The 26640-nt window shown below is 36.2% G+C and overlaps 1 protein-coding gene across 9 annotated transcripts in view; it reads right to left on the bottom strand.

Annotated features, from left to right (window-relative positions):
- The window catches only part of Su(var)2-10 (E3 SUMO-protein ligase Su(var)2-10), a 274287-nt gene that overhangs the window by 139885 nt on the left and 107762 nt on the right, over window positions 1-26640 (bottom strand). For 6 of the 9 annotated variants that reach the window (XM_067774718.1, XM_067774716.1, XM_067774717.1 and 3 more), the window contains exon 9: window positions 5486-5554. In XM_067774718.1, coding sequence (XP_067630819.1) covers window positions 5486-5554 — 69 coding nt within the window. The other 3 variants (XM_067774721.1, XM_067774724.1, XM_067774723.1) reach the window with 3 other exon arrangements.

Genomic DNA, 26640 nt, shown 5'->3' with positions numbered 1-26640 from the left:
AAACCTATATTTACCGCTTCTTTTTCCAGTTTGGAGTAAGCAGAACTAACAGTGCGGGTGTTTAGGCCGATGATATCAATGTCATCAGCATATGCCAGTAATTTCACGCTTTTATAGTATATTGTTCCAGTGCGGTTAAGTTCTGCAGCTAGTATAATTTTCTCCAGCATCCAGCTTAAACTTAATCTGCAGTTTTTCAGTTTACTTTAACTGAAGTTTAACCTAAGCTTAAGCGACCGAACTGGCAGGGGTAAACTCTAGTTAACATATCAGTTATTTGCGTTCGTTCGAAATGGCTTCGAATATACCCAACAAGCATTTGGGCTTGAGTACCATTAGAGCTGATGTTGATAACTAGGCATACTTCTAAAATCTCAAGAGTTGTTTCGAAACAGTGTCTCAACTTGAGAATCTTAGTGTACTCAGCAAAAGAGAGAATTTTTTATAAAGAAAAAATGCTATTACTTAAGTTGAAAACATTTAATTCTCAGCTTGTGGTTATTTAACTGGACTCAAATGTAAGATTCCAACACTACAGTATTTTCACGAAAATAAAATAAAATATGTATAATTTATTTTTGATTAATTACGCTTCATTGCTGCTATCAACCATGTTTTTATTTCTCACAATAAATGGCTTTTGTGGTATCACCTTCGAGATTTTTTTCAACTTCACCTCAACGCGATATTCAATGTAGGATATCAACTGGATAAATGTGTTGAATATTCATTTGAGAACTGACATTTCCCAAAATCTCTCAAAGGTTGGATAATAATTTGATAATTATAATACCGTTACCAAATAGACGTGGAGTCTGAAGTTCCTTCATATTTACAAACGCAAGATCTTGCGTGATTGTGGCGATGTTAAAGCCCCGACACATAAGCAGTTTTCTTATAGATGAGTTTAACACAAGCTTATGCATTATGAGTAGATTGCACGTATTGTTATAGAGAACGGTAGAATGAGCGACACTGGCGCCATCTGATATTGAAAAGTAGCCCACTCCCAAATTTTGTTGCAAGCAAATCATAAGAAGAAGAATTTAACATTTGCTTTGGATAAGGGTGTTGGCACGCTTTGCAAGTGAAATTATTTTTCCCACTGATTGGTAAATTTTCTACCATTTTTCGCAATTAAAAACTGCAATATAACAAATGAATACGATACAAAATATTGTACCCCAGCGGGTTAGGGGATCAGAATATACCCGCGGTAGATATGCCTGTCGTAAGAGGCGACTAAAATTCCAGATTCAAGGGGTTGTGTAACGCAACCCTTCAGGTTGCCAACGCAATATATAGCTTCTCCGAACCCAATTGTCAACCTCACCTATCCGCGGCGAATCCTGTTTCGCTAACAGACGAGGCTCTGGCGACCACAAGCTCCTCATGGAACTTGGGGGTGGGCAGGGGGGAATGGCCTGAAGGTTTAATGTGGCCACATAAATCGTTCCCGAGATGGTCGGGCTAGCACCTTAATGGTGCTGTGGTACCGGAGCGTACCGGATCTTTATCCGGCAAAGGACCATCACATCGATAACACTCCCCAAAGCCTTCGGGGAGCAACCTTATCGCTACAACAACAACAACAACAACACAAAATATGTTAGCAAGTATTTTTGTTGTATAGGGAGAATGTTTATAACAGTGCTTCGCAAAATTTTGTATGTGAATGGGCAAGGCGTAATAAACTTCAATTGCTAAGTCTGAAATTCCTTCATATTTACGAACGCAACATCTCGGTTGATTGTGGCGATGTTATTGGAATGCATAAGCTTGTGTTGAACGCATCTATATGAAAAACTTCATTGTGTCTCGGCCATCAGGATGTAACAAGGGACGGTAACATTGTTCGATAGATTCTCTTCAAATATGAGACATTTAACAAAAATGCCAAATAAAACAAAGACAAGTTTTTTGTTGAATATTATTTTTATTAAATTAAATTAAGTTTAACATTGTATGTATTTATACGTAGTAATGCATGAATACATCAAATAAGTCGGTTTTATGAAGCTTGTACGCTGTTTATATTAGTGGTGGAAACAACGTTTAGTATTAGGTCAAAAGAAAAACAAATATTTCATATTAAATGCTGCAAAAACTCGATAGCCGATGCCGTGCTAACAGGCTTATCGTCCCGTTTTTCGTTAAATACAAAGCTACAATTTTTCATAAAACCGTGTTTTTATATTAAAACACTCATAAGGCATCGATAAAGGCGAGGTGATAGGCAGTTTGTCAAAATAAATTACCTTCAGGGTTTTATGCTTCTTCATATACAGTTTAATTTTTTTATGCAATTCGTAAGTTGTTCAGTTAGTTTTCTGCGCTTTCCCGAAAATGTCTCAATTGTAGATACGTGGTTAGCGAATAAACGTGGCGTTATTAAGCTAATTTGCTGAAAATTAGCTCACTCGAGTATATTTTGTTTTCAAAACTCGACCAAATTCATAACCAGATAGATGACCTGCACGAATACGCCCATTAGGTTATGCGAGAGCACTGGTGACATACTCTCAAATTTGTTGCGAAAAGATATGTACACATCGACGCTTGATTGGAATTTCTCGCTAGCTCCCTAAAAAGATCCAAACACATTCGAATTTGTGTCGTTTCTGCGATGGCGTCACTTTGAAATAACACACGTTGAAAGTTTCCGAACGCAAAAGATAATCACATTTTGAGTTTTTGTGATTGTCAGAAATTGAATAAAAATGAAGTTGTTATCAAAGTCAGCTGTTGACGCAATGTAAGCGTCAAAACGACGAAAAAGGCGAATGTGTTTGGCCTTTGGAATTTGCTTAAAGAAACCAGCTAGGCAATGCACAAGAGTATCGTATTCGTGGTAAAGTCTTAAGTCGTATATCGTTTTCATCGTATCCAATTAAAAATAGGTAAAGGATACCTTGTGAATTTCATGCCTATTTGATATTTGTTTTTTTTTTTTACTCAAAATTACCCAATTCAAAAACTTAATACAGAACGCTCATTTTCAGAATTTGGTCCAAAAACGTCCCATCCCATAAATAGGTACAAGAACGCCCTATTTCAACTAAAAATTTATAGATTTTTAGGGTTTTCATCAACCGAATTTTGAGATAGGCGGTTTTGAAAGAAATTCTGATTAAAAGCGTTTTCGAAACTGCGCCCATAATAGGGTGGTATTCCGTTCAGCGGTAAACGATGTCTTACACGCAGCGCTATACGGTAGGCTACCTCGAGATAATTATCTAAAAAAAACATTATTCAGAGGTGTTATGGAATAAGATTGTTGTCGGAATCGGAAACCAATAAATATTCCTGCAATTTGTTCAAAAAACTCAGGTTTGGTAATTATATTTATTTTTGGTCTACAAAACTAATTTGAATATCAAAGCAAAAATTCCACAATCTTTATCAGATCTCGAAGCAGCAATCAAGCTGGGTTCTAGAAAACTTCTAGTCATTGCCACGAGGACAGAGTTATTTTATAAGTCTTGGGTTTTTTCCGTTTGGCGGTCAAACAAATTCTGGTCGCACTATTGACACGTTCAATCATGAGCTCTTTATTAAACGGCAAGTTCGACCTAACCTGACCGCCGATTACCAGCATTACAAAACAGATAAACAAAGACCAATTAAAAATTTTTCTTTACCTACTACTACTTAAATAAATTTAATAAATGACAAGAACTGAACATTTTTCTTTAGACCTGGGTACCAAACGTAAAAGAGATGAAGATACTTAAAACCTAAAAAGCTTAAAAATTATGTATTTGAAAAAAAAACCTAAAACAAAATCAATATGAACAAACAAACTGCATGTAGTAAATTTTAAAATAAATATAAGTTCAATGTTAACAGTTTAAAAACGATTTCAACAATTAATCTGTAAAGTAATTTAAGCTTCAATTTCAGCTGCACTGCAAGCTAAGAATACATTCGAAAAGTCGACTGAGTTCTTCTGCTACAGAAATGTAGAATAACTAATAAAAATTCGACGGCTGAGTGTAAGACTGCAGTTCGAAAATGCTATGCCGCAACGAGCGATTGAAAAACATGTTAACTTAGAGTTCTTTCGAAAAAACCTTCTGTCATAGAACTCATTTGGATGCTGTTTCTCAGAATTTTTTTCAATAACTTTGCACTCATAATTTCATGTATTAACGTTCTATTTCTGGATTAAAATAAATCTATCCATGGCGAATCTATACTAGGTGATGGTAATGCGAATTCAATTAAACCGTGCACAAGGCGAATCGATACCAGGTGGTGGCAAAGCGCATTCAACCAATTCGCCGTGCAGAAGAATGTCAAGTCAAAAGAAAATGTTCATTGGTTTTGATTAACTGACATGTTGTAATACAAGGCGCTGTATGGAAAATAATCAAGGCGAATTCATTACAGGTGGTGTTATCCCATCAGCTGAGTGCTTATTCTTGATAATTTTCAATACAGCGCCTTGTAGTTTAATATGTCAGTTAATCGAAATCAATGAAAATTTTCTTTTGACTTGACATTCTTCCGCACGGCGAATTGGTTGAATTCGCTTTGCCACCACCTGGTACCGAGAGCGCAAGCTGAGGCATGATTAATAAGTTTGATTTAAGCACGCTATTGGTTGTGAAGTATAAGTGTTATTGTGAAGTACTCTCAAAGTAGTCTAATAAAGACCATTTTGCATTATTGAATATTGAAGTTATCTATTCAACAGTTTCGCGATTCGAACGCTAGCAAAAGGGTTGGAATACGCGGAATTACCCTAAATTCGTCACAATATGTTCTTAATATCTTCATACTCATATTTTTTCGTATATTGATCAAATAGAACTTTTTCAAAACACCAATCAATACGTAATAAGTCCTTCACTCAGCCGACGAAAATTCTCATTTTTTTTTAAGCTTTATATAATGCTGTTTAAAATATTATTTGTAGTAACGTAAATTAAATTTAATTATATTAACTAAGAATAATATAGATAATAAAGATGTATTAAAATTAAGACGTATGCACGTTTTTTTTTCAATATAGGTTTTATTTATCTGCGAAAAGCATAGGGATTCCGTCGAAAATCACCATGCTTAATAGAAGTGGATGCGACATGCGAAGCTGTTGGGGTATCGGTCGAGCTGACGCCTAAAGGACAAAAAAAAAACGCGTGCAGTGAGCGGATGATCAGTCTATTTAGGCTGCCTGTTCGAAAACGCTCTACCGCAGGAAATACCTAATCTTGAAATTCATTTCAAACACCCTATTTAAAGCAAACTTTGTTCCAAAACTTTTCTATATTCAATTAAAAGTGAGAAAGAACGTATTGATATTAATTCTGAAAAGGGACATTCTTTAGCCGAATCATGGGGCGTTCTTCAAGCGTTTGCTGAGATAGGGCGACGACATCGAACTGGCAGCCCAAATAGGTCGTTGCTCCACTCATATGTCATTCAAACAAAAATTATTAAAATAGGAACTTAAGATAATGTCGTCAAAATAACTACGTACCTCTATCGGAATGTGCCGGGCTGTTTGGTGGTGATGGCGAGTCAAGGGATATTATACCCGCATCCGCATCTGAAAATTCAGTTTTTAAAAATAAATAATAAATTCAAAATTTGTAAGAATTAATTCAACTGAGCTTCTGCTAAGCAAAAGTGAGTTATTATATGTATATAAATATAAATACATTCTAATGTTATGATCATGTAGTGTGATCTTTGCTCGTCCAGAGGGGCGCTTGCCTACTCAGTCCACAGCTATATTTGATGGCAAGAACGATTTTGCGTTTCATATCTAGGCGCATATTATCTTCTATGTTAATGCTAGTTCTCAAATCGACAAAAACCCAAACAGCTTTAAACTTGTAATTGCCAATAGAATTAGCAGATCCCGCGATCTTCGAGGAACAATGTGATTTGTGACTGTGACTACTCAGTGATAGAATAGCAATATGATCTTAATCAAAGTTAACAATCACGCTTACCAATAAATCTCTTAACACAGCAGAATATCTAGTTGCGATGATATCAACCAACGAATTCGTGCTGCTATCTTCTCTTAAATGCAACTCCTGTCACCTTTTGGTTTCATCTACCGTCGGTTTAAGTGCCGCACCATATTTGCCAACTTATAGGCATTTTCATTACGTGCTATGTCTTTATAATCGGGATCCCAGTATAAATGAATGGCCCGACCTGGTGCCCGTTTCACAACAAAACAAGTAATGTAATACAAGGTAATTTGTTCTGAAAATGTTTTCTTCTTAGAAGAACTTTACTTGTATGTATTACGAAACTTGTTTTGTAAAACGTGCCCCTGAGCGAATGCTTGTTTGCATTTCAGTACGCTTCTTGAGATTATTGCCTTAATAGCAGCCGTTGGCTACTTATATATAGATTTATTGACGCGTCTGCAGCTTAAGAACGCTTCGCCCAGAATTATTGCTGCTTTTTCATGGATACAATTTCCGCTTCAAAGGCAGTGCAGTGATCTGTCGACCTGTAGGGTCTATTTATTCCTGGATCGACCCGATCCCTTCCGTTAATTTGAAACGATCGGTGTACACGTGTATAATATATTCTGCCATTTCTGCACCCTTGTGCCAACCCTCTTTCTCTGTTGTTACCTCAAGATTTTTTTCGAAGCTCGGGCATGGGACCATCTAGTCTGTTCTCTTCAAATCAGACTTACAAACATATGCCAGTTTGAACAGAACGGAGGTGGCTTTTATGAATTTAGATAGCTCCAAGGCTGCCCACCCTTTTCCCCGACGGCCAACAAGGGGAATAAGACAAGATAGAATACCGAGTTTCCAGCAGTCCTAGGGACAGAACGTGATCAAATTTTACCCAGAAAATGCCCAAATCAGGGGTGGAAGTCACGCGTAAGCATAGCGTTGCGCAATCCAATACAGGTAGGAGGGTAATTGTTAACTTAATAGTATTTTTTACAAAATGTTTATAACAGTACTGGCGGCTTGAAGCTTTCTAGCTGAACGCCTTATAGGCTGCTTTAGGTCGGGGTTTCCAGTGCAAGTTTAAACTCCAGTTAAGGTTGACACTTCGGAGAAGTACGACTTTTAAAACGTAATTTTCGTTGGTCGAGAGGACTTTTTTCTACAATTGCCTACTCAGTCCAAAGCAGCACGTCAGTCATAAAGTTTGTATGTATGTATGTATGTATGTATGTATGTATGTATTTATTTGAAAATTTGTTCCTAGCACAACAATTTTGACAAATTATTTAACAGTGCTAGTCATGAATAGCATGAGCTATAAAAATTGAACATTTAAAATAATAAATTAGATTAATCAAATTAAATTAAATATAACGGACAATAGTGAAATATTTATGTATGTAAATGTAAATCTTAAAACTAAAGAAAAGTAGTTAATAAATATTAAAAGACAGCAGTAGTGATGACAACCTTTGGCTGGTTATAGATTGAATAGTATTTAACAAATAAAGAAAGAAGACACAGAGAAAGGAAAAGGACTTAGAAATGAACATTTTAACAACAACAATTTGAGATCCAGTTTAAGAGTCGTTAAAAAATGATGTTAGCTCTTTTCTGAAGTGCAGAGCATTACTTAAGAGTCGAAGACTAGTAGGTAGCGAGTTCCAAAGACGTATTGCAGTAACAAAGAATTGGCGCTCAGAGGTTAGCGAGCGGTATCTGATGTGCTTAAGAAGAAGCACCGATCTTGATGATTGCAGAAAAATAAGCTTACGATATAGATAGTCAGGTTCCTTCGTGTGTATCAATTTATGGAGGAAGGACAGTGTTTTGACTTTTAAAAGATTTTCGAAAGAAATGTTTAGCAACCTTTCAGCATGTTGAGATACGTGGTCAAATATTTTCAACCCATAAACATATCTAGCAATGTTGTTGTAAACAACATTTAGTTTGTTCTTGCACAGATAGTCACAGTTTGAGTAAATCACACAACCATGGAGTAGCGTAGGTATTAAGTACGCTTTAGCCAGAAGTAGTCTTATGTGCAAAGGCGTGAAATACTGTGTTAACCATAGTGTACGAAGCATTCCATACACTTTCCCAACCGTTATAAAAATATGGTCTTTCCATGTCAATGTTTTGTTAAAAATTACACCTAAGTTATTCGCCGTATCTACGTATTCTATAACGGAATTGTCGAACACTACATTCTCTAAATCATTAGTGGGAAAAGACCTTCTATGAATAACAATACATTTTGACTTATTCGGGTTTATACATAAGCCATTCATAGCAGCCCATGAAAATATTTGATTCAAATCGTGGTTTAAGTTACTTATGCACAAGCTAGTTTGATCACGAGGACAACACGTAAATAACTGCACATCATCAGCGTAGATATGAACATTACAATACTTAAGGACATCGGGTAAGTCATTGATGTACAGAACAAATAACAGAGGACCCAGGATAGAGCCTTGAGGGACGCCTCTTAAGACATGAAGGAAGTCAGACTTTTCACCATCTATACGTACTGCTTGAGTCCTATCGCCAAGATATGATCTTATAAGGGCAACTGCATGACCAGAGAAGTTAAATAGGTTTTCCAGCTTCCTACAGAGCAGAGTGTGGTCTACAGAATCGAAAGCTTTGGAGTGGTCAAGAAGTGTTAAGAAGGCCATGTAACTTTCATCCACTCGCTCACGAATTTCTTCTGTCACAGATAATAGTGCCGTTGTACAGCTCCGCTTTGACCTGAAACCGGACTGACTATCTGACAGGAGCTTGTATTCATGTACATATGATACGATTTGCCCATGTAGAATACGTTCAACGACCTTAGAGAGGAAAGGGAGTATGGCTATTGGTCGATACTCATTATTTTGTTTACGGATTGGAATAACTTTTGCAGCTTTCCAGTATATTGGGAAGACACCGGTCGTCAAAATTGAGTTGACCAAGTAAGTAATGTGGGGAAGGATTTTGGGAAGAATGACTTTTAAAAACTTTGAACATATACCATCAAGCCCCATTGCGTTAGACTTCACAGAAAGTATGGCTTGGACAACATCACAATTATCGACACAAACAAACTCGAAAGGGCTAGTGTCAACATTAACACGTACGGAGTAGTTATCAATACACACATTGTCGGCTGAGTTAGGTAGTCTTACAAAAGTATTATTTATTTCGTTGATGTCGACATCAGGGGGATGAGACAGGTCACTTTTGGGCTTACCAATTCCTATTTGTTTGATTTTGTTCCACTTTTCTTTTGTATTCAAAGCAGAACTAAACTTATACTTAAAATAATTTGCCTTGGCCAGCCTTATGGCTTTGTTTGCAATAAGCCGAGTTGTTTTAAAGCAGCTATGCGCTTCGACTGTTTTGTACCTTTTCCACCGTGAGTAGGCTTGGTTACGAATGTGGATAAGGTGTTTTAATGTAGCATTGAACCAAGGGCTATTCTTGTATTTAGGTGTTTTTATTTTTAGTGGAACGTGATCATCGAATAACTTATTTATATTATCCTGCAGAAACTTTGTCTGGTCATCAACCGATATTAACGTACGAATCAAGCTCCATTCAACCGACTCAACGGACTCCGCAAGGGAATAATAATCTATACTTCTGTAATCGCGATACGCGAACGAACTTGGCCTACATGATGTTTGGAAGTTGTAGTTTAGGAATATCAGGTCGTGTTTCGAGAAGCAGGAGGCGGATAGTTGCGTGTAGTGAATCATTTTATGAAGATCATTGACAAAAAATAAATCTAATAGAGAAGAGTTAGTATTTGTGAAATGCGTTGGTATAGCAGAGTTTGTGTGAAAAAGTCCCAGAGATTCCATGCTTTGTTTTAAAGTGGCATCCACCAGTAGGTTACTATTAAAATCTCCAGCGATGATAATAATGTCATAGTCTAATAGTAACGATTGAAGAAATTCAATAAACGCGGAAAAATCTACTAGTCGATTCGGTCTATATGCACAGCCGATAAGAAGCCTACTATTATTATCAGAAAACATATGAACAAACACATATTCCACAGGATCACCTGGAATAGAACAACAACACAATTTACAGGACATACTACTTTTTACATATATCGCAACACCACCACCATGACCACTTCTATCAACTCTGAAAAGTTGGTAGCCATTTATCTTCATCATATCATTTCTATGAAACGAAGAAAACCATGTTTCTGAAACACATATGACATCAATATCGGAGCCTTCTGACAGAAACCTCAACTCGTCAAGCTTTTTATAAAGGCTTTGCGTATTGATATGAATAACTTTCAGCCCGTTGGCTTTTTTGCTGACTATGCGCAACAAAGTAGATAGACAGTCTTTGGAACTCGGGGACTCATTATCGGAGACCAACATTATAAAAATAATTAAGTGAATGATTTACACTGAATTTGGCTAACATCATAATTAATGATTTTGTGATGTTGTAGGTGGAGAAAAAGACAGAGAAGGAATAGATTAGAAGAGAGCAAAGAGAAATATTTATTAGAAGGGGGCTGTTAGTTAAGCCTTTGGTGGCCCTCCAGGGCGTTGTTCGCATCCGGCGTGACGTCTTCACGAAAGGAAGTATTGTTTTCCGGGTCGAGACTCTCGAGAAAACTCAGGCTGGGGACTACTTCGGGTCGGTCGCCGAATTTTCACTTTATATGCACCACACCCCGCATTGTGAACACCGATGAAACCTTTTTCCTCTTCTTTAGATGGATCGCAGCCTTGAAGATCTCATAGTTGTTTTTGGTCAGCGATGCATTAACAAAGATAGGCTCATTGGAATTTATTCCCACAGGCACGAGTCGCAGCCCTTTGGTGTTGTTGTGGCGCCTGAAGCTCGCAATCGTTTTCAACAGCGTATTTCGGTCCGCGGGTGTGTAAAATTTAATGATAACGGCGGGATCAACCGTACCGTAGGGTAGTTTGCGTTTCGGCCGAAAAACACTTTTTAGGGGGGGTGGCTGTAAGTTTAGCGTGAAGCAGAGGTGGTGGAAAATCTTTTGTAAGTTTTCCCCTTCCTCGAAGGGAATCCCATGAACTCGGACGTCGCATGCAGCAATTTGGAGTTCTTGCTTAGATATAAAGTTTTCCTGCTTACACACTCTCTGTTTTAGTGTGGCTCGAATGGCCCAGAACGATCCTTTCCAATCCTTATAGTGTTACTCAACGCCATTTGGCAAAAACTTATTAACTTTAGAAAGAACACATTTTCGCGGTGTCAAGGGCTTTTTTGATGTCGCCAAAAAGAAGGTGCTTGTCGATTCTCTTATCGTGAGCCTTCTCTTTGATAGGGTCCAATCAGTTCATTGATGATTTAGCTTCAGTTTTTCGACGACACGCTAATACTTATATGACACTACTTTATTTTCTCTTATTTCTTTTGTCGCTCTCCCTCCTAATACGGTTTCAGTACTGGTGTAAGTGTTTAAACTATATTTCAAAAAACTAACGAAATACAAGAAAAATACAACCTAGTTCATTAAAAACAAACGAGCCAATTTGTATTTCGATAGGTTTTTTGACATTGGGCCGTTTTTTTCTTAGGCGAATGGAATGAAATGAAAACATAAAACAATTTTTGCGTGTGGTAAGAAATTCATTTTGAGTTTGCCATCTCCTTTTGACAATCCCATCGACCATGCAATTATAAAAATGAAATCAGCTGATGAGATGAGCCAACCATATAATTGAGCCATGATTTTTTCTCATGATGAAATTAATATCCAGGTGTTCTCATCCCGTTGAGGTTTTCCCTTATTCTGACAAGTTCGGCATGCATAATTTATAGGGTTGTCTATCATACATAACTAACCGCCTTTGAATTCTACTACGATCGGAGTAGATTTTACTATACGTTTAGAAATATAATACTATGTAAGCCCTAAGTAGAAGGAGAAAAAAATTCCGTTAGGTGGTGCACGGATCGAAATATTGAGATAAGAATTTTGAAAGTTGGTGTTATCGATTTTAAAGTAACTTCTCATTGAGCTACAAATATAAATCCTCAGAGACAGGTTAAGACACCTTGACAAAAAACAAAAGGAGAAAAAAATTCCGCTAGGTGGCGCACGGATCGAAAAAATTAGACAATAATTTGGAAATTTGAAACCGGATTAGATTGTACCAGGGATGCACCTTAACGTTAAGCTAATCGTTTATCAAAAAATTTCCACCGTTTCCGTTGAAACACTTCGAAATATTATCGATAAAGAAATTATCAAGATAAATTGTATCTCGTTTTTAACCGAAACGAAAAGATTTCGTTAACGTTAAAAACGTTAACAAAAACGTGATACTTTATGTTTGAATTATGCTGGCAATGCTACAGCCATGGTGAAGCCGTAAGGTGGTAACAACGAGCGCACATACACACACAAACTCCATGTAATTTGTTTGTGTAATTCGTTGGTGGTAATGTCAAAAATACTCTGAGAAATGTTTGTACTGTCAAAATTCATGAGAAAAGTTGCAATCAGCTTGGCTAATGCTTTCACCTTTAATGACTCCGCCATCAATCAGCTTTGCCAGCATAGTTTGAAATTAATAATCAACATAAACGATTTGCTTTCGTTTTGATATGGCAGAAAACGAAACGAAATCATTTCGTTAATTTGACGATCTTAACGTTAATAAACGAAACGAAATGACTTCGTTTCGTTTATTAACGTTGATTATCGTAACGAAATGATATCGTTTCGTTGGTTAAGCATGCCTGGATTGTACTATACGTTTAGAGATATAATAAATATGTAAGCCGCTACCAGAATTTTTTAGACATAAACATAACTTTGTATTCCCCAAAAGATTATAGACAAAATTTTGCAGAAAACTTAATTTTTGAGGAAATTTGTAGGAAAAATTTAGCAATAAAAATTTAGTACTTTTGTAGTACAAGTAAATACTGGCAAATAGAGCTGCCAAAAAAGTGAGGTTATGTTGTTGACAGCACCTTTATTATTTCATCATGATTTTTTCTGATAAATGAATTTTTTTTAGTTTGAAAATTTTGTGCATAAAAACACAACTAAAATCAACTTTCTTGTGAAAAAGTGAACCATCAAAGACCGAATAATTTTTCCCGTGTTATTTGCATTGTTTTTATTGTTAAAAATGTTAATGTAAAAATTAAATTTAAAACATTAACAAAAATATGTCAAAAAACTCACTAATTTTGGCGGAATGGAATAGTGGTCTCGCTTTCTCATGGTAGAAATTGTTTTTGTATTTTGAAGTTCCGATAAAGTTTCGTCAGTTTTTCTATCTTGGATTCCAAGGCAAAACAAGTAAGGAAGGCTAAGTTCGGGTGTAACCGAATATTACACACTCAGCTCCAAAATTACAGCTTGCAAAACTTTTAAATTACCTTCTTTTAAAAGTGGGCGGTGCCACACCCACTGTCAAAAATTTTAAAAATTTTCTATTCTGCGTCATAAGGTCAAGCCACCTACCAAGTTTCATCGCTGTATCTGTCTTTGGTAATGAAATATCGCACTTTTTCGGTTTTTCGATATCGAAAAAGTGGGGCGTGGTTATAGTCCGATTTCATTCATTTTAAATAGCGATCTGAGATGAGTGCCCAGGAACTTACATACCAAATTTCATTAAGACACCTCGAAATTTGCTGAAGTTATCGTGTTTACGGACAGACGGACAGACATGGCTAAATGAATTTCTTTTGAGATCATTTTGATGTAGAGAAGTCTATATCTATCTCGATTAGTTTATGCCGTTACGGGGTACCGTTATGCTAACAAAATTAATATACTCCGTGAGCTCTGCTCGGCTGAGTATAATAAAGTAGTGTCACATAGGTATACAGAACCTTATATGCACTTAAGTTGTACATACTATCTTAAAACTATGGGCTCATTCAGTCTATGTGAGGTCCTCACGGACCAGTATGTTCAACCTAAATACTAAATCTCATACACACACGAACAAAAAATACTCGTTACTGAAATGAACATTATTTTTATACCCAGCTGTACTTGTACACAGGGTATTATTAATTTGATTGGATAACGGTTGGTTGTACAGTTATAAAGGAATCGAGATAGATATAGACTTCCATATATAAAAATCTTCAGTATCGAAAAAAAAATTTGATTGAGCCAAGTCCGTCCGTCCGCCTGTCCGTTAACACGATAACTTGAGTAAATATTGAGAATCTTCAGCAAATTTGCTACACGAGCTTATCTGGACCCAGAATATATTGATATTGAAAATGAGCGAAATCGGATGATAACCACGCCCACTTTTTATATATATAACATTTTGGAAAACACAAAAAACCTGATTATTTAGCAAATAATACACCTAGAATGTTGAAATTTTACGTGGGGACTGATATTGATAAAAATTTGGAAAAAAAATTTTAAATGGGCGTGGCACCACCCACTTGCGATAAAATCAATTTTAAATATTATTAATCATAAATCAAAAATCGTTAAACCTATCGTAACAAAATTCAGCAGAGAGGTTGCGTTTACTATAAGGAATGTATTCAAGAAAAATTAACGAAATCGGTTAAGGACCATGCCCACTTTTATATAAAAGATTTTTAAAAGGGTCGTAGACGAAAATAATAAGCTATATCTTAGCGAAAAAGAGTTTTGTATCGGTAGAATTTTACTTTCTAAATTGAATTACGAGGGTTGCTTTTTATATTTTGAGCCTAATAATGAAAAGACAGTAATTTATTATCGAAAATGGCTTTATTGTTTTTCGAAGTATTCTCCATGATAATCAATACACTTTTGCATGCGTTCAAACCAATTTTCGTAGCACTTTTTCCACTCCGATTAAGGTATATCCAAAACATGGTTTTTGAATGCACCACCGACTTCTTCAGGGCCGAAAAAAAATACGTTGGCCACGCAATTTATTCTTGATTTGCGGAAATCATTTGACGCCAGATCAGGGCTGTACGGAGGGTGACTCATTAGTTCGACGTTTTGGATAGTCAAATAGACGGTTGTTTCAGCCGATGTGTGAGAGCTGGCATTGTCATGATGAAGAATGATCCTTCGTTGCCGCTTTTTCTTCCGTATATCACCAAGCACTACTGGCAAACAAATGGTTGTGTACCATTCGGAATTCACCGTACTTCGTTGCTCTAATGGCACGGTAGCCATATGTCCAGTTATTCCGAAGAACCAGGCGCTCATTTGCTTCGAAGAGCTTCGCGCACGAATCACTTTTGTTGGATTTGGCTCATCTTGGAAGACCCATACAGTGGATTGCTGTTTTTTTTCGGGCTCATACGCATAAATCCAAGATTCGTCGCCTGTGTATAGATGTTATATATAGCTTTTGATGCATCGCGATTGTATTTCTTGAGCATTTCTTTGCAACAATTGACACGAGCATCTTTTTGAGCTTTTGTCAAATTATGCGGCATCCAACGCAACAATATAAGTTTGCGCACAGCGTCAATGTTTTGTTGCACAACAACTGATTTTGGACGACCCTCACGACTTTCGTCCCTGAGCGAACGTCGGTCGCGATGGAATTCGTCATACCAGCGTTTCACAGTAGCAAAGGATGGGGCTTCATCACCAAAAGCGGAAGTAAGTTGTTCAAAGCACTCCTGTCTTGATAATCCACGTCGAAAGTCGTAAGAAATCATCGCACGAAAATTTTCACGAGTTAATTCAATTTTTTCGCTGAGATACAATTTTTAAGTTACTGTAAACAACACAAATTGTGCTTAAATGTCAAAATTTTCTGAAGAAGATTATGCTTAAAAACGTTAAACTTTCAATGAAAACGTCAGATGGCGCCGGCAAACAATTAGTGTTGCCAAGGCTCAAGATATAAATAACAACCTTCGTATAACATTAAATTTTTTGAAAATGGGTGTGGCACCGCCCCTTTCGTTGTCTAAACAATTTTCAATTTTTCAGGAGCCATAACTCGAAAAAAAATTTACATATCGTAACAAAATTGGGTACACATATTTTCCTGTATCACTCCTAATAGCTGGAGTCTTAGCTTGGCAAGCGCAGGGCAAGAGCACAGAACGTGCTCGATCGTTTCCTCCTCCAGCCCGCACCTCCTACATCTGCTATCACTGACCAAGCCTAATTTAAAGGCATGTGACGCCAGAAGGCAGTGTCCAGTCAGAATACCCGTCATGAGTCTACAGTCCTCTCTTTTTAATGATAGAAGCAACTTTGTTAGTCTAAGGTTGTAAGACCTGCACATAATCTTCGACACTTTACAGCCCCGAGCTTGAGCCCACGCCTTTCCTGCTTGGTCGATTATGTGCACCTCTCGCCTTCGCTTAATTTCGCCCAGTCTAATTGCTACGTCTACGGAGCAAGCTTCAAGAGATGCGCCCTTTTTAGCTTGTTCATCCGCTTTTTCATTCCCATCTATTCCCATATGCCCTGGGACCCAATATAGATGTATGATTCTCCCTGTCCCGATTCTCTCTAGGGACTGCTTACACTCTAATACGCATTTAGATGCTGTGGTATGCGAGATTATTGCCTTAATTGCTGCTTGACTGTCAATATAAAAGTTAACACGGTTGCAGCTTCAGCTATTCTCTTCCAGTGTTTCTACTGCTTTGGTTACGGCTAATACTTCCGCTTGGAAAACGCTACAGTAATCTGGCAGCCTGTAGGTTCTGTTTATTTATTCTGTTTATTGTTAATCGCCCATTTAGAAACACTATTGAGAGCTCCGGCAATGTCTAAGAAGACTCCTAGAGAATATTCCTTATATTCCAGGGCTTTCTCTATGCTTATTACCACCCTATGCAATGCGGTGTCTACCGACTTGCCTTTGGTGTACGCATGCTGTGTTGTGGAGAGCAGCTTTTCATCCACGTTGGACTTTATGTACACACCTATCAGCCTCTCAAAGGTTTTGAGCAGAAATGATAATAAGCTAATGGATCTATAATCTTTAGGATACACGTGACCAATCTCCCCGCCTTTGGTAGGAAAGCTACACGGGCAGTTCTCCAAGAGTGCGGTACATGATACAGTCTTATGCACCCATCGAATATTATTTTAAGTCATTCCACGACCGCCTTGAAACTTGTAGCATGGCCGGGAATATACCATCTGAGCCCGGCGATTTAAACGTCTTCACTGCCCACTCGATCTTGGTATCGGTCACCAAGCCCGGCACTACCCGCTCCGTGATCGAAGTGTGAGTGGTGTCTGCTGGCTCTTCTAAACCATCTCTCGATGGGAAGTGTTTATCGAGAAGCACCTCAAGGGATTCCTCACTATTACGTGACCATTCCCCGTTCTCTTCCTTTATTAGTCCCTGGACTATATTTCCCGTTGCTAGGACTTTTCTCAACCCTGCTGTTTCGCTGGATCACTATATGTCCGTACAGAAACTCTTCCATGAGATGAATGCAGCTGTTTCCTTACCATTACTACAGCTCGCACCCGTCCTTCCGTTTGCGCATAGTAAACGCCAAATCCGGGCGCGCTAAGTCCAAAAACCTTTCCTCCCGATGAGAGACACGGCTCCTGGATCCGCGCCACGTCAAACGAACCCTCCTCATTGGGCTGTTTGTCCCCCTCCAGCACCTTCGTCGTGACGTCGTCGTCCTCCCCTTGCCCTTTTGATTTAAGAGTGTTCGAAGCCCCCTTCAGCCTCTTGTAACTGTTGTGCCGGGTGTTCCTCTGTGCGACTCACAGCACCATCTGGCTGTTGGTCCTCTTCTAACACCTTCGTGGTGACGTCGGCTACCTCGATCTGTCTTTTCTCCCGTAGGCTTTTGAGGTCCTTTTCGACTTCGCCCACTTCCAGCGTGTTAGGATTTTTATCCTAGGGACTTCTTTTCCTGAGACGCATATAAATTTTGCCTGTACCAAAGGGCATTTTTCCAAACTGCGTGTACAATATATCCTCCGCCTGCTTGTTTATTTGGAGGATGTAGAACTGACCTTCCTCCGTAGGCCGAGATACAGTAAGTACCTTCCAATCCTGTGTCGGTATGTTCGGATTCTAATTCTGCAGAAGTCGCAGTGTATCCTCCGACATCATCATGAATGGTATCCATACCTTAACTTTTGGTACCGTGGGGATTTGCGCTTTATACACCGCCTCAAACCGCGCGTTCGTGCCTTGCCTTTGGAGGTTTGGAACCACTTCCTACAGCCACCGCAAGCTCGCGATGTTGTCGCACACTATCATCTTCACACCATTATACCATCCCCCCGAATCATAGGTTGGAAGGGGCTTACTTGGTTGTTCCCGCATCATCTTAAGCATTAAGCTAATACATAAGTTCCCTTTCTACAGATCTCCACCTTTCAGTAGTCATCTGTACGAAAGGACTGCTACGATCAACGAGCGCCACAGTCAGTGACTGCTTTGCCACATCACTCATCTTCTCGGGAAAAGCCGGAGGCTTAGTGTTAACTCCCTTTGGCACCTCCGAGAAAGCCGGAGTCTTAGCTTTAACTCCCTTTAGCACCTTGTTCTGTTATATCTTTATTTTAAAATAAACAGTCGGGAAATCCCTATATCTGAAGGAAAACTGCATTATTACCCGCTCAAGTTCATTGGTGTTAGCCTCTTTGCTTCGCGTAAACGAAAATTAGTTCAGAATATAACCATATGTATGTATATGTATTATTGCGCAGCCTTGTAACACTATTAAGCACACAAAACAAACAACAACAGCATTTCAAGTGTACAGCTGGGTATGTAATGTTCGGTTTCAAACGAACTTAAGAGTTCTTTACTTGTTTTTGTTATCGTTAAAAATAAGGTTTTGACGAAATTGAATGTTTTTGATAATTTTTTTGTTTAATTCAAAACTAAATATTTTCGTTTATATCGTTACCCAGGCCTGGTTTAAAGTAACTAAGGTGTAAAAAGAGTTAAAATATAATAACAATGGCAAATGGAAAACTTGTGAAATAAACTGTAAGAAACCATTTCAATAACTTCTACAATACAAATAACAACGTTAAAAAAGCAACAACACACACCAAAAGTCTACCCACCAAACCTAAAGTTGTACAGTATGAACTACTAAATAAAACAAATGCAATTTATAGAATTTTATGTTTCATTCCATACTTCATATATTTATTAATATATATATATGTATATATATATATATTTTGTGCTACTTTATATATTTTTATTGTAGCATATTTTATCACTATATGAACTATTTTTTACATTGAAATATTTTAAGTCAATTTTAGGCTTATATTAATTTTTATCATACTAACAATTTTTCTTAAATTTAAAGAGAATTTGCTGACAAACAAATTGTTCATGAATTTCTCACATTTAATAGAAAACAAAATTTCCTTTTTTTCATTATGTATTACAAAGAGAAACGCATAATTAATGCCATCCACTAGTACATATTTTTGTTTCACTTTCGTCTCTGTCTCTCTCTGTTTACATTGCATAATGCATACATACATACATACTTAATTTTCTGTTTTCTATTTATGCTACTTCTAAATAGTTAATTAAGGATATTAATTCGTTTTAATATTTTTTTTTTTTGTTTTAACTTTTGAATATTGTATAGGCATGTGAATGAAGTTACTTAATTTCTTTTCCTGCGCTCATTTGCCGCATTCGTTTCTATTAACGTAATTTTTTTCTTATTAAGTTTCTTCTTCATTTGTATACTTCTGCGTTTTTGTATGTCTCTCTCCACTACGCACTTGCCAACTGCGGTTTCAAAATCGTCCTTAAAACACATCAACAACAATATTGTAGTCTTCAAATATTTATTTTTTATTTATGTTTATGTAAAAAAAAATTTTTACTAATATCGTCAGGTTATCGTATTGTTTTAATATGTGTGTGTAGGTATATGTGTGTATATAACGCGCATACCTAAAAATTACACATGTAAATAATAAATGTAAAAAAAAAAACACCTTAAGAATAAAAAATAAATTAATAAACATAATAACAAAAAATACTTAGTAAAAAAATAAAAAAAAAATTTTTTAATATATATTTTATGAAAAATTAACCAATGGCTTTCATCAGGATAGGTATGAACAAGAATGAAAAAGATAGAACATAAAGATGGCAGCAAAATTCTATTAGCACATTTACTCAGTTATTTTCTTTATTTTCATTTTATCGATTAGTTTCAGAAAAAACTTTAGTGAGTTCCAGGCGAATCCGGTACCAGTAGTGGAATTCACTAACTTATAACGATGCGATTTGTCGAGAATTTAATTAACGATTTTGTCGCTTGCCTTATCGATTGCACTATTCACTAACTGAGTTTTAACGAATCGAAAAAAATGACATTTAAATTTCGTTTTAATAGTAGAAAGGTGGCAGCACAGTTTAAAGAAACCTAAAAAATGCGAAAAGCACAAAAGGAATGCCTAAAACAAATAAATACCATATACTAACTGCTTTTAAAAGCCATTATTGTGCAAGTTTTCACATATTTTAACAAAATGTAAGTACATGCGGTATTCATTTCTTTTTTTTCTCTGTTGATATCGCAGTTATTCTTGTACCCCTTAATTGACCATCACGTTGAGAAATAATATAATTAGCCCAGTCTGGGGTGTCGGTACAGCTTTCGAAACTCCGTTGCATTCAAGTGGAATGGGTTATCTACTTCAATAAGAAGGTGTCTGTGCACTGGCGATGGACTTAGTAATTCTTCATTTTGTGATAAAACGTACGCCAAGTACTCAAATGCCATTTGATTTATAAAGCAGCTTTTCGTGTTTGAAAGTATTTAATTAAAGCTCCGAATTTCTTTTTTAACTAAATTTGCCAGAAATATTAATTTCGTGATTTTTAACGCAGCCAATTTACTTGCGGCCACCGTGATGTGATGGTAGCGTGCTCCGCCTATCACACCGTATGCCCTGGGTTCAACTCCCGGACAAAGCAACATCAAAATTTTAGAAATAAGATTTTTCAATTAGAAGAAAATTTTTCTAAGCGGGGTCGCCCCTCGGCAGTGTTTGGCAAGCACTCCGGGTGTATTTCTGCCATGAAAAGCTCTCAGTGAAAACTCATCTGCTTTGCAGATGCCGTTCGGAGTCGGCATAAAACATGTAGGTCCCGTCCGGCCAATTTGTAGGGAAAATCAAGAGGATCACGACGCAAATTGGAAGAGAAGCTCGGCCTTAGATCTCTTCGGAGGTTATCGCGCCTTACATTTATTTTTTTTTTAATTTACTTGCCGTTTATTTCGTCGATAAAAAAATATCGATACAAATTAGTTACTGAATAACGAAATCGTTATAATTATCGATTCGCAAATAAAGCGATGGCAAATGTGGTTAAAAAGGTTAGTGAATTCCACTACAGATGTTATCCCAACAGCTGATTGCTTCTTCTTTACTATTTTTCATACAGCGCCTTGTACTTTAATATGTCAGTTAATCGAAATCAATAAAAATTTTCTTTTAACTTGACATTCTTCTGCACGGCGAATTGGTTGAATTCGCTTTGTCACCACCTGGTATGGATTCGCCTTGAATGAGTTATGCCACGAAAACTATATATGTTAACTATTACCAATTTCACACAGAAACTTAATGGAATCACAATTTCTTTCCATGAAATAATTAATTTTTCCTTTTCACACGGGACCACATGCTTCATTAACGAACATCTGTCAGCAGCCCCGAAAAAATATTTTGCTTTTTACAAAAAATAGTTGAAGTGGAGAAGAATAACTGAAGCTGTGAAGAAAATCAAAATAAAATGCATACGCAACTATTCATAAATGTTGTTGCACTTAAGCAAATATGTGCCTATTTAAAAAAAAAATCATTTTTTCTTTTGCTGCAAATGCGGCAGAAATAAAAATTTACATTTTTCTGGGGTTTTTCTATTTTTCCTAAATAATTGAAGATAAATTATTTTTGATTGTCATTTGTTACATTGACAATAAAATCCGAAACACCAAGCAAAACCGGCTAGATTTTTCACTCCATTAGGCAGTCAATAAAGCAATAATGAGTTGATTAAAAATTTGTATTTAGTATGAAAGATTGAGTTCAATAAGGGCTTTAGGTTCAGATTTTCAGTGCGCGTTTAAACTCCAGTTAAAGTTGACTAGAGTTTAACCCTGTCACTTAGACCGCTTAAGCTGAGATGAGCAGCAAAATTATATGTTATCGAACAAAGTGGCAGGTAAACTTAAACTTGCCTAATTAATTCATTAGCTTTCTGTGTGAAATTGCTAACACATTTATTAAGAAACCGAAAAATGTATTTCAGGATTCAATTATATACAGAACATTTTGATTCGATTTTTATAAATTTCTCTAAAATTTCATAGTAATGCTTAAAATTGGTGTATGACAGCATACCGTTGCGAAAGTATTTTTGTGTGTACTGTAGGTACATATTTTAAAAGAAAGCAGCACTTTTATTACAAAAAAAAAAACAAAAAAAAAAACAAAAAAACAGAGAAAACAATACTTTGTTAGTATTACGCTATAGAAATGATTTCTGTACAGTTCATATAAAATATAGAGCGTATGTATATATATATATGGAATCAAATAAAAAAAATTAAAACTTAAAATTTCTCTGATCTACCCACTATCTGCAAACACACATTGAAATGACTTTTTTTTCACTTGGCTGTCAAAAACGTAACACCCTGTATTATTCCTTTTTCATCGAAATGTGTGAGATATAAACAAAAAAAATTATGCTGTCGCAATGTTTTTGAAAATTTTGCAAAAAATGTATATGCTTATATTAAAATAAGAAATGTAAATCTAAATTTGCATTCATTCTTTAATTCCTGAAAAATATGTTTGATACATAGGCTTATAAGCATTTCTCTTGCGTTATCTAAACTTGGAACTGTTGCATCTGCTTAGGCGTCTGCAGGCATTCCTTTATATAATAACAGTTCGCAGTTCTGATCTTCGTATTAATAAACAAAATATGCGAATATACCGCTCCAACGGTTCTTTCTGATTTCGTTTGCATTAAGCGCGGTATCCACTTCATAAGAAAACGCTCCAGAAAAATTGCATATACATATGTACGAGCCTGATCCGTGCGCATCTGCGCATCTAGCGCAACCAATATAAAAGTCTCCTATCAAATATCAACAGAAATCAGCTGTTCTATTAACTAACAGCTTGCGTTGTCATCCAGCGTATAATAGCAACTGCCATCAATCCATTAAAACTTACAGCTTGCCCTGACATCTAGCGTACAAAAACAACTGCCGGTAATGCAGTACAAATATTCACAATAGTGCCATAGTACAAATAGATTTCTCTGTGTGCTCACAACCGTTTATTTTTAACAAATTATTTTAATAAAATATAGCTAAACAAAAGCACTGCGACCAAAATTGCCCAAAGCTCGCTAATAACCCGAATCTCCATCTTTACAACCAAAACTTTATTCAGAGATTTGGATTCCAAATAAGAGCGAAAAAGGGACCCGTACATAAAAACATCAATTAGGAATAATATACATATATGATATATCTTGAGTGCGGCGTTACTTCTCTGCAAGACACACAAATCAGATTGAGCAATGCATTAGGAGAAAACTTGTTCAAATTAACATATTCGTAATACTATGTGCAAACACACACCAAATTGGCAATTTATACCATTTGGGCAATTTATTACGCAAATTGTAATAATAAATTGCCAATTTAAAAAAAAATTGTGTACTAAATTGTTTCAAACTACAAATGCAACCTTGTAAAGTGTGTTTATTGAGTAGATTTAAACGTCAGTTACACATGGCTCAACTATATGGTTGGCTCATCTCATCAGCTGATTTGATTTTTTTCATTTCACTGGAGTAGGGATTGTCAAAAGATGGTCAACTCAAAATGAAACCAAACATTGACCACATTTTCATACAACACACAAAAATTTCAAAGTTTAATGTTTTCATTCCATTCCATTCGCCTAATACCAACACTCACATTTTGACAGTCTGAACACAGGTATGTTTTTGCTGTAGAGATGAGCCAATCATCTATAAAATTACTATTGGTTAAGATAAATTGAGTTGTATGAACGCCACTCAATTTAAATCGAAATTGCCTCAATTTATTTTTCTGTTTGAACATAGTATAATGAAAATGTACTCAATTAAAAAACTCAAGTTAAAGGGAATACACTAAAAAAGAGAAGAAGGACACTTGTGTACAAATAGAATTGTTAATTCCATTCAAAAAACTAATAAATACAGTCACTTGTATCCCTGGTATTAAACTGCCCGATTTCCAACAGGGTTTTTGCTCAAGAAAAACTAAAACGCACAAATATTTCTAGGCAAAATCTCGATTGCACGTTTGCTAAGAAATATGTAAAAAAAAGTAGTAGAAAGCGTATGAGTTTTCTTAAGAGGTGAATACTACTTGGCAAACGAAATTTTTCTTGAGCATTTTCTGAGGGTTTTCCCCTGATTCAATTACTAGAGGTTTGTTCTTCAATGATGACAGATCTTTGACACTCCCAAATTGAAAAATCTGGACGGGTTGCTTTTACGAAGTAAGGAAAACGGGGAATAATTCAATCCCCTTCAGTGAAATTGTAGTAGTTAAGTATCTTTGGTAGTATATTAGTAATGATAATAAATTTCTAAAGGCCAAAAGTTTTTGGGGAAATAATTCATTTTCTACTAAATATTTCGTGAATTGATAAAGTTATGTTGGTTTGGACATTCTTTCAGAAATTGTTTGAAGAATGCCGTACGTTAGAATTTTATCCCAAAATATATTTCAAAAACTCCCTATATGAGCATAAGTTCAATGCATTTTGCAATAAGAGGGAGTTAATGAAAAGCATTCTGAGATGAAGCGTTCTTCAATCTAACTCTAAAATAGCGCGGTTTTGTGACAAATCCTGAATTGGGAAATTTTTGAAAAATATTTTGGGATAGCACGATTTTGAACAAGCAGCCGACATGGTGTGATACGCCGCAATGAACTGACAAAAATAAAAATAAAAGAAAATGGCTTATTGTCTTAGAACTTTATATTCCGGCATTGGCTTTGACAGAAGAGTTAAGCTTTTGTGCGGTCCTGCTACACAGGGAGAATTCACCTTTTTATTCTGAAATTTCGGAAAGCTCTTTTCCGTTAAGTATTCATGGAAGCATTCCGGATAAACCGTTAATTTAGAATATTCGGAATACGTTCATTTGATACTACCTCACGAGGTCCGAATATGCATAATATTCCAAATATAAACCCATTCTCCGATTGTTGTCGAGGTCACCTCTCTCGATATTTTTGGACGCGTATTAGCAGTAGACTCTTGTTCTAGACTTTTACCTGAATAAGTTAACATGCCCAATGAGTACATTTCGCTATGGCATATCCATTATTTACTAATGACATTTTTACGTGATTCGATTTAATAGTCGAGGTTTTGACGTTGAAAGATGAATTTTCAATTGGTTTAGTTTTCGAATGTTCATAAGTTTATGAAAGTTCATGACTCCATGGTGTCCGTACTTTTCATATAACCTATGTTCTGGCACACTAATAGATCATGGCATAGTTAATAATTTCATCATAAAATTAAAATAAATGTTCTAAAGAATTATGCAGTTAAGTACTTATCGCGTAGTTGTAAACTGATTGCTTCCTATTTCTACTACTAATATTTTTCGAAAATTCGCAAAGAAACAACACAGTTAACGGATTTCAGTTCGATTTGGGAGCAAAATGGCTGCAATTGTCAAAAAATGTGTCTGTCGAGCAAACCTCTTGTGATTGAATCATGGGGTTTTCCTTTATGGAATTTTTCATTTCTTGCGTTGTGAATACCGCGCTTTAACTGAATTCTAACGCCTTTTTTCTACATTGTACAATATATTAAACTCGCTTCGTACATACATACATACATACATACTATTTTCGTAATTTTTTCTTTTACATATCGACAGCAGATCATCCTAGTTTGGCTACCGTTACGAAAATGGCGTGTCTCCGGTAAATATTTGAAGATTCCATTTTTTCAGCATTTGTCTCAAAAACGACCCCCGCAGCATGAACTCAATACAATTTCAACTGAGATAGGGCGTTTATAAATTCTGGAAAAATGGCGTTCTTCAACCAAATTTTAAGATAGGGAATTTTGAAACACCCTACAGTAAATATTTACAAAAAAAGACACTGAATATTTCTAAATTTCTATAAACTTTTCCAATGAACACTGATCCAGATCCTGATAAAAATTTAACATGAAAATGCAACAACGTAATGATCCACATATTTATCTGGATCGATTTTGGATCTACAGGGTGGCTATGTTTATTTCGTTTTTTTGTGGGAGCTTTGTAAGAGCTAACCCTTTTACTCGGTAGCACTTACAGACAAATGCATTAGGGTGTCCGATATTTACCAAACTTTTTTCCACTTGACTACCCATAATTTTCACTTTAAACGTCTGAAATCCAATTATTAAGGCCATAAGATAATTACATTAGATTCATTTTATACATGGTAGAGAAACGTTACATTTTCCATACGCGCATCTACAACGAAACATAAAAAAAAACTACAGGAACTACAACAATATGTGAAATTGGTTTTTGGCATTGGTCCTAACAGAACTAAATATTTAAATAACAGCCTTTGGACGATTGTTAGTAGTCAACGCTGCCTTTGGTCAAAGGATACCTTTGATAACTCTTCCGGAAATTTTGAACATGTTTTGACTTTTTATCCCGGTTGTTAAGTTTAA

The sequence above is a fragment of the Eurosta solidaginis genome, chromosome 3, assembly GCF_040869045.1.
Source record: "Eurosta solidaginis isolate ZX-2024a chromosome 3, ASM4086904v1, whole genome shotgun sequence".
NCBI lineage: Eukaryota > Metazoa > Arthropoda > Insecta > Diptera > Tephritidae > Eurosta > Eurosta solidaginis.
Note: the sequence above shows the minus strand (reverse complement) of the source record. Positions and strands in the feature narration are given on the sequence as shown.